Here is a 16,926-nt window from a genome sequence, read left to right as displayed (position 1 = left end):
GACAAAATGGAGTCGGGTCTCTGGTCTCTCTGGCGACTTTGTTGTTTGGATTGAGGAACTGCCTTTCTTACCTTGGCGTAAGGTACCTTAGGTTACATCTATTAGGTTGTGTGGTTGTGTACTGAAAACTTGTCGAATGCGTGTGGTACCCGAGTTTCTGTTGATGTGGGCGGCGACGGCGGCGGCTGAGGCTAAGGAGCATGAACCACAATCCTGGGAAATGCAGTCGGCGTAAGCAAGTAGGAGCTGTGAACGCGGCCTGCTTTCGGTCTGGACGGGATGCAAAGAGGACAATGATGTTTTTCACTGGTGACCTGACTGAAATAAGGTGCTGCAGGGTTCGAAAGTAAACACATATGACCTGAAGTGAAGGCAAGCAGGTTTCTGCGAAGGCTCCTTCCGGATGCTTACTGCGTGCTGATGCGAACAGTTGCATCCCGCGTCCAAGCTGGGCAGTCTGGGCTTGCCTCTTTTTTCTTCCTTGCCCTTGCCAATTGGGCAGGTGAACAGGCCCCCCCAACAATAGCAGCCTGCACGTCAGGTAGCACTGGGCGCTGGGTGACTGGGCTGGTCTCTTGAAATGATTTCTATCGATATGCCCACAGACTCTAAGGCGCAACTGTGCAACATTCACCACAATTTCTCCCACACACGCGAGGGCTTCAACGTGAAGTTCTTCGTCAATGTCTCAAACGATTCCAGCAAGCTGCTCAAATGGTTTCAACTCAGCTCTTCTCAGCTCAGCTAAGCTTCCCTAATGCGGCCATCTGACTTGGCCTTGGTACCTAAGGTAGGTAGACGAAGAAGACCTCGAGGTGCGAATACCTAAGGTAGTTGTAACTTGCAGGTGGATGTACACAAAGAAAGTGGAACCAAAACAACAAGGATACGTACCTCAAGGTAGGTGAGGTGTTGCTGCGTGCTGCGTGCATTGGCCACTCGCTTCTCCACACCGGCAACCCCTGTCTCACAATGGATATATTTCGTACCTGAGATCCCTTGCACCAAATTTCGACATTCAAGCGCCCTTACTGGCCCGATGGGGCGTTTCAATCACATCGTTTCAAACCATGATTTCCGGAGGGATGTCCCGGTATTCAACTTCAACGGCTTGCAATCTCTCTTCTCGGTCTGCTGTAATGAGTCCAATTCCCTTCCAAGCCCGACTACCTTAGGTGGTTCAGCCCGGACCCAAAAGACACCGCACATACTTTAAAGTGCTCTGAAGAATCACAGACAATCTTAACGCGGTGCTGACGTTGACGGGTAGCGGCTTACCGTCAGTGTCCCCTCATTTCGTATTTCTTCTTCTCGGGCATCTTCGGACCAAGCAGTGACCCGATTTTAAGCAGAAAGGCACTCGCGCAATGGGCCACATCCACACATGTACGGAGACAGTACTTCGTAGACGCATCACAGCCGTCATCCTTAGCCTCAGAGGATATATTGGTATGCTATTAATACGGATAGTGGTGATCTCCTATTGAACAACGTGGCTTCGCATCTCTCGACGCTGGGTATCCCATCAAAGGTACTTGTCACTCCGTTACACAACGTCGATCCCGACTCCCGAGCCGCCACAGAATCACTCGGATCCGGCCCTTCCTGGGACCGTCCTTCCAGAACACTCTGACACGCTTCACCATGCCCCCCATTGACCCGGCCGCCTCTATGCCCGTCCGTCTTTATCCTAGCCATTCCCAGTTTCCTAACGGCGCGCCCGGGAACTAGCTGAACAAACGTGGCCGGGACATCCTCGAATCGCTGGCTCGCTGAGCCTCGAGAGCGAGCGAGGAGCCGCACCGTCGTAGTGGTGACTGGTGACCTGGCAAGAAAAGCTAACCACCAAATGGATACCTGAACTCCCCGCTTGCCTCTAGTACAGGAATAGCCTCTTCTTTGCGTCGTCCACCACCCAAGCAAGGCCTTCCTTGAGGTTGCTGCCTGTCATGGCACTGCATCGCAGGACGTGCCAGCGATGTGTTCTGATCGCCTCCAATTGCAGCCCCTGAAGAAAATACGTCAGCTCGATTTCCCCTAGTAACGATTCAAGGTGTGGCTGTCCCGGAGCACCCAACTTGAAGAATTTCCTGCTCGTCCATGCATCCGTTGACGTCGGTCTTGTTGGCGAACACGAGCAAACTTGCTCCAGACAATCGCTGTCAATCAAAAGTTAGCACACCGACGTGGTCGCATCCACTTTCACACGTGTCATCGTCGTTGTCATCGGCGGCGGCACGAACCTCTTCTTGCAGCAGGCCGTGGAGCTCCTCTCTGCAGTCCTCGATTCTCAGTCGGTCTGTGGCATCGACTACCCAGATCAACGCATCTGTCTTTTCAAAGTAATTCCGCCAGTACGAGCGTAGTGTCTTTTGCCCACCCACGTCCCCTATTCTGGTCAGGCTTGCCGCCAACGAAACTCAGCATCAGACAGAGGACGTACATATGTTTAGCTTGTATCTGGTGTATGATTAGCACTCTTACATGATAATGAACTGGATAGATGTGCCGACGAACCCATCGTAGTCTATAGTCTTGATGATGAAGCCCAACGTCGGGCTTACTGTGTTGACGTCTTCGCCCATAATCTTCTTGACGATCGTAGTCTTTCCCGCATTATCGAGGCCTCTGAAATCAGCATCAGCAAGTGGGAAAGTGGCTCGTGTGGGGGTTGGCTCACTAACAGCATCAGGATTCGCATCTCCTTGTCTTTGAGACGTGCTTTTCTCAGAATGGACAACATGACGAACGGACGGGAACCCTATCCCTGACGTGCATCGACTACTGTGTATTTTCTCGAATATCTCAAAGTTTGGGAAATGCACATCACGGTATATTTCTTGTCATGTAAAAGAGCTGGTGCAGTGGATAGAGGTTCGTCGGCGCTGCCTGAATGGATCGATTGACCACACGTGACCCCGCAGTATCGGTCTGGGATCGGTGAAGCAGCTCCGAACGGGGCTTACCGAGCACACCGAGCGTTTGGACTACAAGCATCGCCAAACGTACATGATGGGTGTTTCTCACCACGCCATAACGATATCTCAAGATGATAATAATAATCTTTCCATGCCTAATATATGAAGTATGATATATCAGAGGGACTCGGAGTCTCATGGACAAAAAATGGCCCTGGTGGTCAATACTGAGTAGGTAGAATCAATCATCAATTGCCTCACATTAGAATGAACAGGATTGTGTTCAGGAGAAAAGGTTTCAAGTATCTCTTGAGCTCGCTTTCTACTAATGAAATCGGAGAGTTCGAGTGCATACCTATATTCGGTATGAGTTGATAAGAGGGAAGGGGCTTCCGGGAGAAGCCTGTGCCTGCCCCGAACAGGCGTGCCGCTGGACCTTCCTCCGACTTGCCTAGAAATTTCACCTTCAAAATATTTCCTACCGCACACCCCACCCACTTCCCTTCCTCCCTCCGAGGTGTCTCTGACCCAACTTAACCCTTTCTCACTCAAACCGCTACACACCGAAAGCTTCTTACTTCCCTTAAACTGTCCATCCTCTTCATCGACAGAAGTGGTTTTGAAATCTTTCACCGATTCCGGAGAGCCAGCTTACATTTCCGCTATCGCTTCATCTCTACAAGCCGACACCAGAAAACCCACCTTTGCTTCAGGTCGCCTTGGTTCAAATCCGACGCGCTCTCACCATACATCCTCGTTCAGATACTCGTATCTGCGCTTCTACAACAACACTGCCGTAACCAACAACTAGGTGAGTAAATCCACTCTCTGTGGAATGGATCAAAAAAAGACATAAGTGTGCTCATTTTTCTAATACCCATTGTTCGGCCAGATACAAGGCTCCTTGTGTTTAGCCAAAGCACACATCGATTACAAGATGTCAAACTCAAAGGGGGGCATCAACCCGGAGAAGAAGATTGGCGGAAGCATCTTCCAGTGCAGCCACATTGAGAAGAATCATGGCAAATCACTTGATATCAAATTGTCGGCTTCCGCAAAGCCTTTCATCCCAGCGAAGCGATCTGGTGAGAAGACGACCCCGTTGAGCCATGATAAGAAGGATCACGGCGAAGACTTCGATCTCAGCATTTCGGTCCCCAAAGAACCTGTCACCAACGAGGAGCATATTGGTGAACACAGAAACCAGTATTACCATGGTGAGAACAATTGCGGCAAAGTCGAGTGCATCGATCTCACCACGTCGAACCCCGCAAAGTCTATCATCTTGAAGAACCAGACTGGCAACAAAGAGAACCAGTCCATCCATGAAGAGGGAAGCCGTGGAGAGCACTTCTTCCTCGAGTTCTCGAAAGAGCCTGTCAGCACCGAGAAGCGAGCTGATGACATCAAGAGCCAGTGTAGCCACGATGAAGAGCATCGTGGCGAAGGCATTTCCAGAGTGGACAGTCCTTATCCTTGGTCTTCCATCGGCTTGTATCCCCAGGAGGCTGGCTCAGCTCGGTTCACGTTCTATCCTCCCAGCCCGGCCGTGATTGTGAGTAGCGCCAATGGAAAGGCCCAGGCAACGGCTCTTTCCTCAAGCAGCCCTTCTGGAAAGCTCACTCAGCCGATCAAAAGATCGACTTCCATTCGTTGGGCCATGAATCTTCCGGTCCCCCAGAGAAGGCTGACACCTCCTGCCTTCTTGAATGACCCCACTTCCAGCCCTGAAGCTCGGCGAATTTCTTTTGAATTCAACACTCGCAGAGCCCCCGGTGGAGATATTTACAGTGCTGGCTTAGAGAACGCTGACTACGATTACCTCGCCGAGCGCCGAGCATACGTTGCAAGAAGTTTTGAGAGAACACGGAGGCAGAGAGAGGCAAAGATTGCTGCTCAGCGTTTGAAGATCCAATCCGACGCCGACGACGACGAGAACAATATGATGGCCGCTACCCTTCCGATGCCGAGCGACTACATTCCTCCTCATAAGAGACTCGCCAAGACCAAGGCCAAGGCTGGGGCAAAGGGCGAGTCCAAGATCGAAGACCCAGTTACCGAAAGCCAGGAGCCAGCCACGACTACTAGCTACTACGCGGAGTCGGATACCGCGTCTTCAACAGATGATGGTAGCTCGCGCGTTCCTCTTTCGGGCACATTGAAGAAGTCCGCGCCCCTGACACCCATGGCTCTGGAGAATCTTCCGGAGAGAATGGGCGTCACTACCAAATCGAAGAAGAGCCACTCGTCCTGGGATGTGAGCAACAATGACAGAGCTTCATCGGGTCAGGACAGAGAGGATAACAACGCAGTCGCTCGATCCGAGGCGAAAGTCACTGGCACGCCATCTTTTCTAACTTGGCTTTATACTCTGGATGGCCCGCTCGTCACTTCCTTCCTCAACGAGAACCAGGATCATCACTACCACGATGTTAGTACCGACACTGGAAAGCTCATCGAACACATCGAGCAGCCGCCCACAAAAGCCGATATTGTGGACGAGAAGAACATGACACCCGAGATGATTCAACGTCGCCGCGAATGGACCAGTAACCTGCTCGTTCATCGCGAGATCATGGTCCGACAGAACATGGCCATTCGTCAACGCTTGCAGGAGGAGGAGCGGGCCCACCACGAAATGGCCATTCTTCGGGATCGTGACTACAAGAGAGATGCTGCGTCGCCCACGAAGATGAAAACCGCAGTGGCGCCTATCTTGGACGAAAATAGCCGTCTGGCAGACTGCGTCCTTCGTCCTGCCCAGCCTTCAGATGCCGAAGCTTGTGCCGAGATGTACAACCTGGCTGTCGGTAAAGATCCCCTGGTGACAGATACCTACCCGGTGTCTGTTGAGCGGTTCGAGTACATCATGATTGAGTGCAAGAGACAGAAGCTTCCATTCATCGTTGCGACTACCAAGACGACGGACTTGACAGACCCCGGCAACTGGCCGTCTCGCGACGCTTACCGACAGTACATGAAGTGGATGCAGTCTCAGCCTACGAAGGTGTCATCCCCTGAGACTACTGTCTATGGATTCGCCTACCTCCGTCCGTACGAGACGGGTATTGGAGGACTCACCGGCAACGCGACCCCGACTGTTAAGGCCACAATCTTTGTTCATCCTGAGCATCGACGTGGTCGGATCGGAAGTGCCCTTCTTCATCAACTCCTCAGCCAGGTTTCCATCTTGTACCACGGCTTTGTCGAGTGCCAGTGGGCCGATCCGAAAGCTGGAGAAGACGCGTTCTACAAGCCCGACTTCCGGAACATTCATCGTAAGTAGTCGAACGTGAAAGATATGTCATATTCATTAGCTAATGGACTTTGCTAGGTGTTGTTGTACACACGATGGCCCAGAGCGAGGGCGGACAGGGTCTCAAGTGGATGGACGACTTCATGTCGTCTTTCCAGTTCGAAAAGGCCGGTCGTCTGAACCAGGTTTACAAGGTGAAGCAACCCCACGGCGCCGATTGGTACGACCAGGTCATCTGGCAGCACTGGGCCAACAAGATCCCCTGCAAAACATTCTACGTGGCAGACGACTCTGAGTGCTCCTACGACTACCCTGGAAAGCGCCACTCGCCTGGTGCCCGAAGAGCCAAGTCTCCCGATGCTCCCCAGGATCAGCAGCACGACGATGGTAGCCTTGACAGCGACAGCGACGATGTCTTTGGAGCCTAAGCATTGCTGAGCAAGGCCACATTCTGACCTTATGCGCTCAAGTATCAGTGGCCTCTTGTAGATTGATCACAATCGAACGAAGACCCGATGTTGGTTGATTCGATCGATAATGGCACTTTGGAGGTGAGTATCTAACAGCAATTTATTCTACGAGAACAGCCCGAACTGATATTTGCAAAGGACGGCATCAGTCACCGAAACAGAGCCAAGTTCAATAGGTTGCCAAGAATAATTCCCGAATTTCCCCTATCATACGACCCGTTCTTGAAGGCAAGAAGAGAGTATTGGACACCGACGTCTCGTGGCTTTGCAACGAAGATCCGAACTAGCAGCTTCACATTGCAGCTTCGTATCGGCATCTGACAGCAATTCGCATACGACTTCCGCGTCCGAGACACTCTTCACTGGCTTTCCATTTGCTTTTTCTTTCAGTCTTGTTTCACACTTGCCGTCATCAACAAACCCCCTTCCCTAATTGGATGTCAGAGTACACACACCTTCTTTACACCTTGATCAAGACAAGGTTTCTTCTTCTACTCAGGCTTTTTTTGACAGCCATGTTTTCGGGAGGTCAACAGGATCTCATGGAAGACATGCGGGCGGAAATAGGCAGGTTCGATTGGGACTTGGCGATCGTGGATCATATCTCACCGATCTCGGGGACACAAGACTCGTTGTCTCTCAGTGGGTGGTTACTATGGGTATAGCCATGGATATTGGGATCTTGGCCAGGGAGTGGTTACGAAAGGAGAGAGAGAGGTTGAGAAAAGGAATGCCCCAGAATGTGCAAGGGCCGGTCTTGTTTTGCTCTTTTTTTCTTTTTATACTTGGTGTGTTTACTACCTTAATACTGCAACGGTAGATAGCTCACTGAATCTTGTCCATTAAACCATGTGCTTACTCCCCCGAGTTCGTGATGTTCGTGTTCTGATTCAAGTTGGCAACCATACGTTGAACGAACCGTATACTGCGTTCCCAACTGTTCTTGAGAAGGAAACTTCATTCAGCATACCATGTCTGCAAAAACTCTATGAACTAAACCAAACGCCTACCTACCTCATCCCGTCACCGCCGCCGGAAATTAGCCAAACTATACGAATCATCAGGATAAATCGTCGACGCCTCACTCAAAGGCGGCCGTCCCCCCACCGTCGCGACGCTACGCCCATCGTCATCATCACCACGCAGAGGCGACACCTCTCGCACAGGCCGATCACGAGACGACGGAGCCCAAGTCCCAGCTTGCGTGGAGCCCGCCGTGGGTGTTCTTAACCCGTCCCCGTACTCTGAACCGGCCTCCGACGCAGGAGCACCAAAGTCAACATGATCCCTGAAACTCGGCCGGCCGATACGTCCCATCTCCTCCAGGCGAGCCACCCTCTCTTCCTCGGCTAGATACCATGCTGCTTCAGTGGGGGACATCTCGAACCCACGAGGGGGAGCAAATTTCGCATCTGCGGCGCGGCGGCGGTCCTGTGTCACGACATTGTCACTCTGAGGCGAGGGGGAGGAAGTACTTACGAGCCCGCCCGGACGGGGTCCACGGGGTCTGCGGGCGGAAGACGAGCGAGACGTGACGTCGGGCCAGGCCGTGACGATGGAGGCGAGCGACTCGGTCGTGGGGTGAGGCCGGGCCGGCTCGCTGTTCGAATACACGCTGGCGTCCGTATACGACGAGCTGCTCGGCGCCGCGGTCCCGTACCCGCGGAACGGCGGTGGGAGGGTAGCGGCGGGAGGCGTGACGGGCCGAGGAGTGCGCGGCTCGGAGTCCGTGGAGTCTACGTGTCGGAACCGATCACGTCGTCGGGCATCGTCTTGGATCATCGAGGGGGGAAAATCAGATGCGCGTAAACGCTGTTCACTCCTAGCGGGACTATTAGCAACAGCGTCATCCCAAAGTGCCCCTTGTTCTTTCCGATCCACCTCTTTTCCCGTGCCAAAGTCTCGACGGAACTGGGCATCGGGTTGAGGCGCCGGGCCGCCAAAGGCCGGGTGGAGGGATGATCGGTCGAAAGCACGTTCGTTTCCGTTCTGGCGGGCCAGCCGTTCGTAATAGTCCCCAACCGCATCTTGCCACGGCCGATTCTCATTGTCGGGATTTTCGTCATCTGGGTCAGCAAATGGGTCCTCGCTCAGTGCCGTGGAAGGTCGTCCACTCGCGGTCGATTGCTCGCCCGGAATTGAGCGCGGAGTATCGCGTCCGGATGTCTTCCTGATACCACTGCTGGCATTCTCTAAGCCCCTGGCTTGCTTTTGGTGCACTTTCGCCTCGCGTCTCTGTTGTCGCGCTGCCTTGACATCTTTGAGCATAGCCCGAATTTCCTCGGCTAAGTTTGCGCTTCTTTTAAAGACTTCTCTTTGTGCAGCCTCAGGGAACTCGTTAATCCACGCGTCCACGATCCTTTGCAGGCATGGCGACGTTCTCTTCGTCCGGGCAATGAGATTAGCACGAAGGTCGCCAAGGAAAGAGGGACGAGACCCAAGTGCTGACAAGATGCACGCCTCACAATGCGAATTTACATGGCTTAGCACTTTCGGCTGGCGACCATAGAGGAGTTCGAAGTTGTACGTGTCCATCCACAGGGCCTGGATACCATCCAGACGACGAACGAATTCTTGTATTAAGGGTGTAAATTCCGGACCTCTGTCGCGTTGTCGGTCATGTCGTAAGCTGGCCGTTTCCACCGTGATCTCTTTCAGGACCAGTGCAAAAAGGGCGTGAATTGTCCAAGGATTCAGGCCGTGATGGCTTGAGCAAAGGACTGCGGCCGTCGGTGTGAACGAAGGCTTATACTTCTCGCTGATCTTCATCAAACCGCGAGTAACAACACTGACCACATTGGCCCTGCTGCGTGGACGGAGACAAGCCGCGGGCAGTTGTTTCATCGTTTCCTCTTGCTCCCTCAGCCAACTTTTTGGGGGTTTCGCAATGCTGTGCTCCACCGGGAGATAAAGGTATCGAACCAACTTCCTCACCGATGCATTTGTTAAATCGTGTACACTTTGGTACGGGCTGGACATAGTGATAAGTTGATGAGAAAATTTTGAGTGAATCGTTAAAAGTTTCGGTATAGGTGTCAGTAATTTTGAGGCTGTTTGTTTTCGCTGACTGCGATTCAAGAGCTGCAATGGGCAGTCTTTCTATACTCGCTGACGATGGAATAGCCACATCATTACCGAACAATCTCGAAGTTGACAATGTCTTTGAACCATAACTTGCTTGACCAAGGACAACAAGCTGTTCCTTTGGGTTCAAGCGACACAATGCAAAAGACACAGGTAACTTTGGCGCGGGAGAGCAGTATTGGGCTGTGACAAACAAAGAGAGAGACATTGTCCTGCTTTGTCGAAACCTTCCTCAATTCTAAACCGCAGAACAAGTGCGGAGGCTCTTCTCTACTTGTGTTTGTTGCCGTCGTTCGTCAATCTGAGAAAGGCGGGCACAATCACCCAGGCCGCGGCTGCGATCACATTTGCGTCGATTCCGACCAACAAAACCAGGGATTACAGAGGGCTAGGAATTATCGCCGCACTTGTAGTTGGTCACGTGTGGAGAAGTCCCTGGCGTTTGGTTTGATTTGTGGCGGCAACCATTGATTCGTGACTCGCGAGTAGCGATGGAAACAGACGCATCGCTTGATCGAACCTAAAAATGAATGGGCTGATGTAAGCGACATGCTCAATCAAAATTGCTACTGTGCTAGGAACGACTCACAAGGCGGTTCTGCTATGCATAGTCTCGTTCCTGGATTCTGTTATGTTGAAACAGTCTACTCAAATCAGTTAGGGTCTCCAAAAAAGAAAAAAATTGAAAGCATCGATCAGTGGTCACTCCAGAAGACTGAAGAAGTGGTTGACAAGCCGGGAGGCTTGCGTCGGTCATGAGAATCGCTCTATTGAGCCTGGCGACAAGGCACGACATCTCTCTCATCGAAACGTCTCTACTAGCAACGCTGTCCAGGGCGTGGCTTGACCGTTCGTGCTACTCTCTCGTGTTGCTGCGAGTTTGACCCTTATCCCGCGAAACACAACCCAAAAAACCCCCGCATGCCATCAAGCCTTTTGCTATTTAAGGGCAGAACATGGCTGACCTTTGATGAGGCCCATGTCGGAAAAAAATCAAGTTGCACGAGCGCCATGCCCTTCCAATTCCGTCGGCCCCCATCGTACAGACCAGATATCAAACGGCCAAACTCCCGTATCATGCTCAGCTTTGTTCGTTATAGACGTAAGGGTTCGAAAACAGCTTCGTAGGCTAGGAATCATGCGTGGTATCGGTGATCCCCCTCCTGTCTCATTCGCTCTAGGCGGATCTTGGCCGCTTCCGTACCATCGTCCGGTGTCGCTGGTTCCTTGAACCAAGGATGTTGCAATGCCTGCTTCGCTGTAATGCGATGCTGGGGATCATAGACAAAGATCTTCCGAAGGAGATCCAGGAAGTTCTTGAAGTAGGTTGAGTTCGATGGGATGATATCCTATAAATCGTTAGTGAGCCGTCTTTCAGGACTCTGCGAGCCTGTTTTGCCTACCTCCAATCGTCTCATAGCCTTGACGAATCTCTTGGAAGCTCGTGTTGTCTCGGGTGTAGGATAGTCAAGTTTCAAGCGCTTGAAGTATCTGCACAGTGTCAGTATGCGTTGCCCTTACCCAACTGGGCCATGAACCACTCACTTCGAGGCGGGGTTTCCGCCACTTCTAGTAGCCATCTTGTTCACAGCTTGGACGAGGCTGGAGTCTATCCTTTGCCCGACAACCATTTCCATCATTGCGAGATGCTCGAGGTTGTCGTGTGTTTGGAAAAGAGCATCGCCGGTGAAGAACTCGACTAATATGCATCCTATGCTCCATATGTCGCAGGGGAATGACCATCCAAGTCCCAAAATGATTTCTGGCGCTCGGTAATGACGGGTGCTGACGACGGAGCTGTGGTATTCGTCTTGGAAAGTGGCACTGCCGAAATCAATCAAGCGAATTTCCGTGTCGAGCAGGACTCTGCGCTGATTCGCCTGCCGGTTGACGGTCGTAGAAGAGGAGGGTATCTTTCGGTTGTAGGTGAAGGTCTGGTAGGCGCTGTCGCACAAAAGAATGTTCTCAGGCTTCAGATCAGTGTGGATGAGGTTGAGATCGTGCAAGACTGCAGTATGTTAGCGAAGGACTTATTGCAGAGCTTATGGCAGACTTACAGGCAACGCTGGTGAAGAGCTGTCGAGCAAAGCTCTGAATCTGGCTGTTGGGGAAGGGGACGAAACTGTTGCTCTTGAGGAAATCAAAAACGCTTTGGCCAAGAAGGTCCATGACGATGCAAATGTGGCCGCGGTAGTCGAAACAGTCCCTGAGGTGGATACAGCGATTGCGGTTTTCGTCATCGTTGGCCTTGAGTGTTGCGAGAACTCGGAGTTCTATTCGCGAGGCATCTCGGTATTTTTGGACAGACCGAATAATTTTGATGGCCACCGACTTGTTCCTCTTACGGTCTCGAGCCTGGACGACTTTGCCAAATGTCCCTTGCCCGAGTAGCTTCACCATCTGGTCTGCATTCAAGGTTAGTCCCTGATGGTTGATCAGATTGAGCGAGTTCAACATACACTTATCCGTAAGGTCGGCGTCAGGAACAACAATGTAGTGTCCATCATCATCGTCGACTTTGGCATTCTTGTTGTAACCCTGCTGGGAAAACATCAGCAAATGAATAAAAGTCGTCTTACGACGAGACGATGATACTTACATCCTGAACCAACCGAACGTGAACATCGGGCGCTTTCTTGGGAGGGTAAGGAGGCGGCTTGTAGGTGAGGAATGGATCGCCGAGGCCCTCGACCTCTCTCTTCTTTGCCTCTTGGGCAATCTGTTGACGGGTTCTCTTACGCTTCTGACCAGGTTGGGCATCGTAGTACTCGTGTCCATTTGAAGAGAGGGACGTGGCAGCGGTGGTGTGGATGGCGGAGTTTGTAGTGCGGTCGGTTGATATGGTCGATCCGCTGGGGGTGCCATTGTGGTGAGGAGTGGTAGTGTGAGAACCGGCGTACTTGTTGTGATAGACGGGATCGTAGTGCTGAGGCTCGTCGTCTCTTTTCCTCTTCTTGGGAACAGGTCGGCTGCTGGCACCATTTGTGGTGGCGCCGTTCACGCTGCCGTTACCATTGGAGACGACCCTTACGCCGTTGCCGACGGCTTTGCCCTGCTCTGGCTCTGGGGTATCATCGATGACGATGATTTCCTTGGGCAGGCCATTCTTATAAAATTTGTTCCAGTCAGGCTCCTTTGATCGTCTTCGCTTGCGAGCGGACTGAGAGGACTGGGAGAGTGAGCTGGTGGCAGGCATGGTGGAGTTGGTGGTGAGCGAGTAGTTCGCGTCGGGACTCGAGACGTCGTGAATGGTCCTCGAACTGGCTGACGAGGCTGAAGGGCCTAGGCCATTTGGGCCGGCGTGACTCGCAGTAGAGGTGGCAGAGTAGGCAATGCTCGACGAGTTTGCGTATGCGGGAGGCAATCTCGTCGTCGCTGTGGATGAGGAAGTTGAGAGGATTGGGTTCGCTGGCTGTCGGTACGAAGAGCCGGTAGCAGTAGAGGCCTGGTACGGCTGATGTGAGTAGGGATAATGGGGATGATGGTAATGCGAATGAGGAGGCAATGTCGCTGTGGCCGTTGTGGGAGTCGACATGATTTTCCTCTTGTCTTGCCGGTGTCGAGGGAATCACCTTTGGAGACAGAGAAGAAGAGCGACGGCGGAGGGTGAGGGTGAGTGAGGGTGAGGGCGAGGAAGGAAGGTTCGATGATGGAGGGAAGGCGGAAGGAAGGTGGTTTCGCAGGCCTTCGCTGTGCCGGTGCTGGGCGCTGAGCGCTGAGGTGGGTGCTGGTGGTGCTGCTGGGTACGTAGTGCTGTCTGTACTGTACTGAGTACGTGCCCGGCTGTACTTTGGTTTTGGGGGGGGATAATGGAGGGTGGAGGGTTCCCAAATCCAAACAGTGGAGTTCGGGGTTAGTCCCAAGGTATCCGTGATCAATCCAGCCCTGAGAAGTAGGATAGAGGGAGCGTGAAAAAAGAGGGAGTGAGCGAGGGAAAGAAGAGTGCAAGCCCAGTGTTGTCGGCTTTCAGCGTTCCCTCAGCAAAGAGTGTGCGCTGTGTGCTGTGTGCGGCCCTTGGATCTGGTTACCGGAGCCAGTGGTGGACCGGTTGTGGTGGTGTCTGGGAGTGGGCTGCAGATTGACGACGTGAGTGGGTAAAAAGAGCTTTTGCGGTCTTTGCCTCTGGGCTCTGCCACGGGCGGCTTGTCGCTGCTGCGGTACGGATACCGCTAGCTAACCTTGGAGAGGGACCACAGGGTCTCCGGCCTAGATTTCCCGAGTCGTGCGCAAAGTCTGGCTGGTACGGGTACAGCGTACGAAGTGGACGGGGGTCGTCGAGGATTCGTTTGATGACAGGACGGACGGTATGGGTATGGGAGGTACTGCGGTAGGCGTATGTGTGTACTGTGCTGTGCTGTGCTGTATCCGTTGGGAGGGTCTCTTTGCTACATCGAAGAGGCTAGGACGCGACGCGAGTTTCTTTGGTTCAGAGAGTATGAAGTTCTTGCCAGGAATGATGGAAGAAGAAAGAAAGTTGGAGGGAAATCAACAGCAGGAGCAGGGTTGACTGCTGATGATGATAATGATGGGGAAAGAGCTGGAAGAAAAACAAGCCGCCGGTCGCTGTGCAGACTTCCAGAGTGCCCACGGTGGATGGGCTGGACGTTATGGTCCAAAAAAAAGTGACGAAGTTCCGAGGGATGACCGGTCGCTTCACTCTGTTGGTCCGTGGGGAGCAGTTGGTGAGGTGAGCAAAGTGGAGGGCCCTGACGGGAGGAGGCGACCAATTGTGGAGAATTGACAACCTGAGGGACGAGCACGAGAGGACAAGACAGGACGAGGGCGGCTTGGTGGTGGACACACTGTGACTTTGGGATTGCTGGACGCGGGCGATGAAGCCAAGGGGGAATGAATGAACCTGATGAGTGAGGTAAGGTAGGTGTGGGTGACGGGACTAACTGGGCGTATGGGCGTGTACTTTGGTGACTTCGGTACGGAGTAGTGTGCGTGCAACCGAGTGCGCGTGGGAGCGGAAATGGAAGCAGCCAAAGTGGGTGAGGACGACAGGCGGCGGAAGACACGAGATGGGGAAGATGGAAGGTTACGTTGGTTAAGAACCTCCGATGTGGGATACCTGTGATTACGCTGTCAAACACACGCAGGCAGAAGTACCTTTAACCAAAGGCAGGTAGTCTGGCGGCTGGCCCGCGCATTTCGGCTACTTTTGGTCAGGTTAAGGTAGGTAGGTACCCAGCCATGGAAGGTGCCTGTCACGTAGTGAGACGAGAGGCTGGTTGCCTTTCCATTTTCCTTTACTTACTCGACTCTTTTCCCCGTTCACCTCGGGAAAGGGAAAGCTGACAAGATGTATAGTCAAGAGGAGTTTTGCTCACGATTCCAACATAGTCTCCAGTTAAGCCCACTTCGAGCCAAGGCAGAAGGCGGCAAGACGGACAGGTTCCAGTCGCTTTCTCGCGCGTCGAGTCGAGTCGAGTGCAGCCCGGGACAATCAAGGGACCACTGAGTCCTGACAGGGTATGGAGGGAACCTAAGGCTGATGTGCACCGGGAAGCATAATAAATCAAGCCGGCCACTACCTATTTAACAGAGCTGCGACTGTCGGGTATTTGGTCTCTCCATCAGAATTCTGTTCGTCTCTACCGGGAAAGGTGCTAAGCCTCGCTGCATCTCATGCCTCTTCCAAATGGCTCAAGAACATTCATGTCAATTCCTTCTATAGGCCGGAGGTGGGAATGTCCAAGGTAATATCTGATATCCTTTGTGCCTTCCAGACTCTAGAGGTACAAGGTGTCCGCCTCAGCGCCTGTATTCGTACAGGTATATCGGAGGGAGTGGGAGAGTGGAGCCCGGGCGAAGCGCAGGATGGAGGTAGGTACTTGGAGACTGTGCCGTGCCACGCCTGCTTGCGCGCCTCTGTCAGATGGCGCATGTACCTTAGCTTCGGATTGACTAAGGCAGGTACTTGACAACGACTGCAGACCAATGCCATGACGCAAGTATCTTATCGTGAACGCCCACTCAGCATCATCCAAAACGTCGTTCTTGCCGCAGCGGAAGCAGTGCCGTGCAGTGCAGCACCGGATTTGTCCAATTTGATCCGACATGTGCCAGAGTCTCGATGCCGTCTTTAAGGCAGACTTTGAGGAACAAGAGCCTGGCGATGATGAGATTGGAACAGAGATGAGGTGTCCGTACCCGCGATGATGTGGCAAGGCAGAAAACTAGGGTACTTTGACAGTGTTTCCATGTTGGGTACGGAATATTGTTCCTTATCAAGCGAGATAGGGCGTGTTCCAGGTTGTTAATCTGTGCCCGCCGGATCATCAACCGTAACGTAGCGAGCGACAGTGTTTGGAGCATATGGCTCCCCTCGGAAGGGAATCTCGGGCTTGGTGCTTCGATTCAGACAGGACGAGACGGAAGGTACTTCGGTTGGCTGCAACTTGCAGGTGTTTCCGTGCTTTTAGCCTCTCGCCTACTGTACATCCGGCAGGAACAAGGGGCTTGTCGCCGATGTGAGGTACAGGGCATTTCGGTCTTGACGCACACCATATTTCCAGGGCCCCGTACTTTATTTCGGGGGGCTTTGGCGGTTCGACATTGTGGGTGGTTTCCGGCTTCTTTGTAGGTTTCATTTCCTCGCCTGCTTGAATCGTATCCAAGTTCCTAACTTGAGGTGAGATGCCTTCAGTAAGCCCTAAGGCAATTGCCATGTTGAAAATGCGAGGTAGGCACGGGATAGGTTGGTAGGTATGTGTCTTGGAGGGAAGAAAGGACGAATGCCCCGCCATTTCTGGTGAGGCAAGAACGAGAGCGGCAAGAGTAACCCCAAGTACACCTGGCCACCAAAGGTAGTTTACCGTAAGGCAGGTAGGTAAGGTGGTAGGATAGAAACCAGCGATGGCACTGTACCTACTGCGTAGAAGGACGGAAGGAGCCACGAAGGAAGGACGCTACTTCTCAAGCGGTGCTTCAATGGCGTGAATGGGACTGTCCGTCTGGCCGCATTCTAGCGTCTTTAGACTGTCATCGTCTCACGGAATATTGCTCCCACATTCTTGTCTGCCTACCTTACTTTACACAAAATGCAGTCTTGAATTCTTGATACGCCGCACCGTTTTCCAACAAAGTTATTCTGTCTCTCTTCGATACAAGCGTAAATCGGCACGCACGCACCCAGCACACTTCCAGGTGCCTATTCTTCTCTCTCTCTCTCTATTCCTCTCCAAGCTCCAAA

At 52.7% G+C, this 16,926-nt stretch overlaps 4 protein-coding genes across 4 annotated transcripts; 1 reads left to right on the top strand and 3 right to left on the bottom strand.

The window, feature by feature from the left end:
- Window positions 1-1,542: 1,542 nt before the first annotated feature.
- HER10_EVM0003070 (ADP-ribosylation factor 4) lies at window positions 1,543-2,840 on the bottom strand. Its single transcript, XM_035472756.1, has 6 exons — window positions 2,685-2,840; window positions 2,518-2,628; window positions 2,444-2,460; window positions 2,244-2,389; window positions 2,079-2,159; window positions 1,543-2,008 (listed from the first exon to the last, which is right to left on the bottom strand). The coding sequence occupies exons 1-6, from the start codon at window positions 2,741-2,743 to the stop codon at window positions 1,877-1,879; spliced, it is 546 nt and encodes a 181-aa protein (XP_035335806.1). The 5' UTR covers window positions 2,744-2,840; the 3' UTR covers window positions 1,543-1,876.
- Window positions 2,841-3,855: 1,015 nt separating this feature from the next.
- HER10_EVM0006383 (uncharacterized protein) lies at window positions 3,856-7,145 on the top strand (the record flags this gene model as incomplete). The annotated part of the gene is made up of 2 exons (XM_035475969.1): window positions 3,856-6,196; window positions 6,253-7,145. The coding sequence occupies 2 exons, from the start codon at window positions 3,856-3,858 to the stop codon at window positions 6,600-6,602; spliced, it is 2,691 nt and encodes an 896-aa protein (XP_035336123.1). The 3' UTR covers window positions 6,603-7,145.
- Window positions 7,146-7,667: 522 nt separating this feature from the next.
- HER10_EVM0002404 (uncharacterized protein) lies at window positions 7,668-10,384 on the bottom strand (the record flags this gene model as incomplete). Its single annotated transcript, XM_035472117.1, has 1 exon — window positions 7,668-10,384. Exon 1 carries the CDS (start codon window positions 9,621-9,623, stop codon window positions 7,668-7,670), a length of 1,956 nt encoding a protein of 651 aa, XP_035335742.1. The 5' UTR covers window positions 9,624-10,384.
- A 61-nt stretch (window positions 10,385-10,445) lies between these two features.
- Window positions 10,446-14,307, bottom strand: HER10_EVM0002281 (uncharacterized protein). The gene is made up of 6 exons (XM_035472000.1): window positions 12,328-14,307; window positions 12,188-12,269; window positions 11,786-12,133; window positions 11,274-11,736; window positions 11,132-11,219; window positions 10,446-11,077 (listed from the first exon to the last, which is right to left on the bottom strand). Exons 1-6 carry the CDS (start codon window positions 13,261-13,263, stop codon window positions 10,865-10,867), a joined length of 2,130 nt encoding a protein of 709 aa, XP_035335732.1. The 5' UTR covers window positions 13,264-14,307; the 3' UTR covers window positions 10,446-10,864.
- Between the last annotated feature and the right edge of the window lie 2,619 nt (window positions 14,308-16,926).

This window comes from Colletotrichum scovillei (genome assembly GCF_011075155.1).
Source record: "Colletotrichum scovillei strain TJNH1 chromosome Unknown Contig00003, whole genome shotgun sequence".
Classification (NCBI taxonomy): Eukaryota; Fungi; Ascomycota; class Sordariomycetes; order Glomerellales; family Glomerellaceae; genus Colletotrichum; species Colletotrichum scovillei.
The sequence above is the reverse complement of the archived record's forward strand: the minus strand, read 5'-3'. Positions and strand labels throughout refer to the sequence as shown.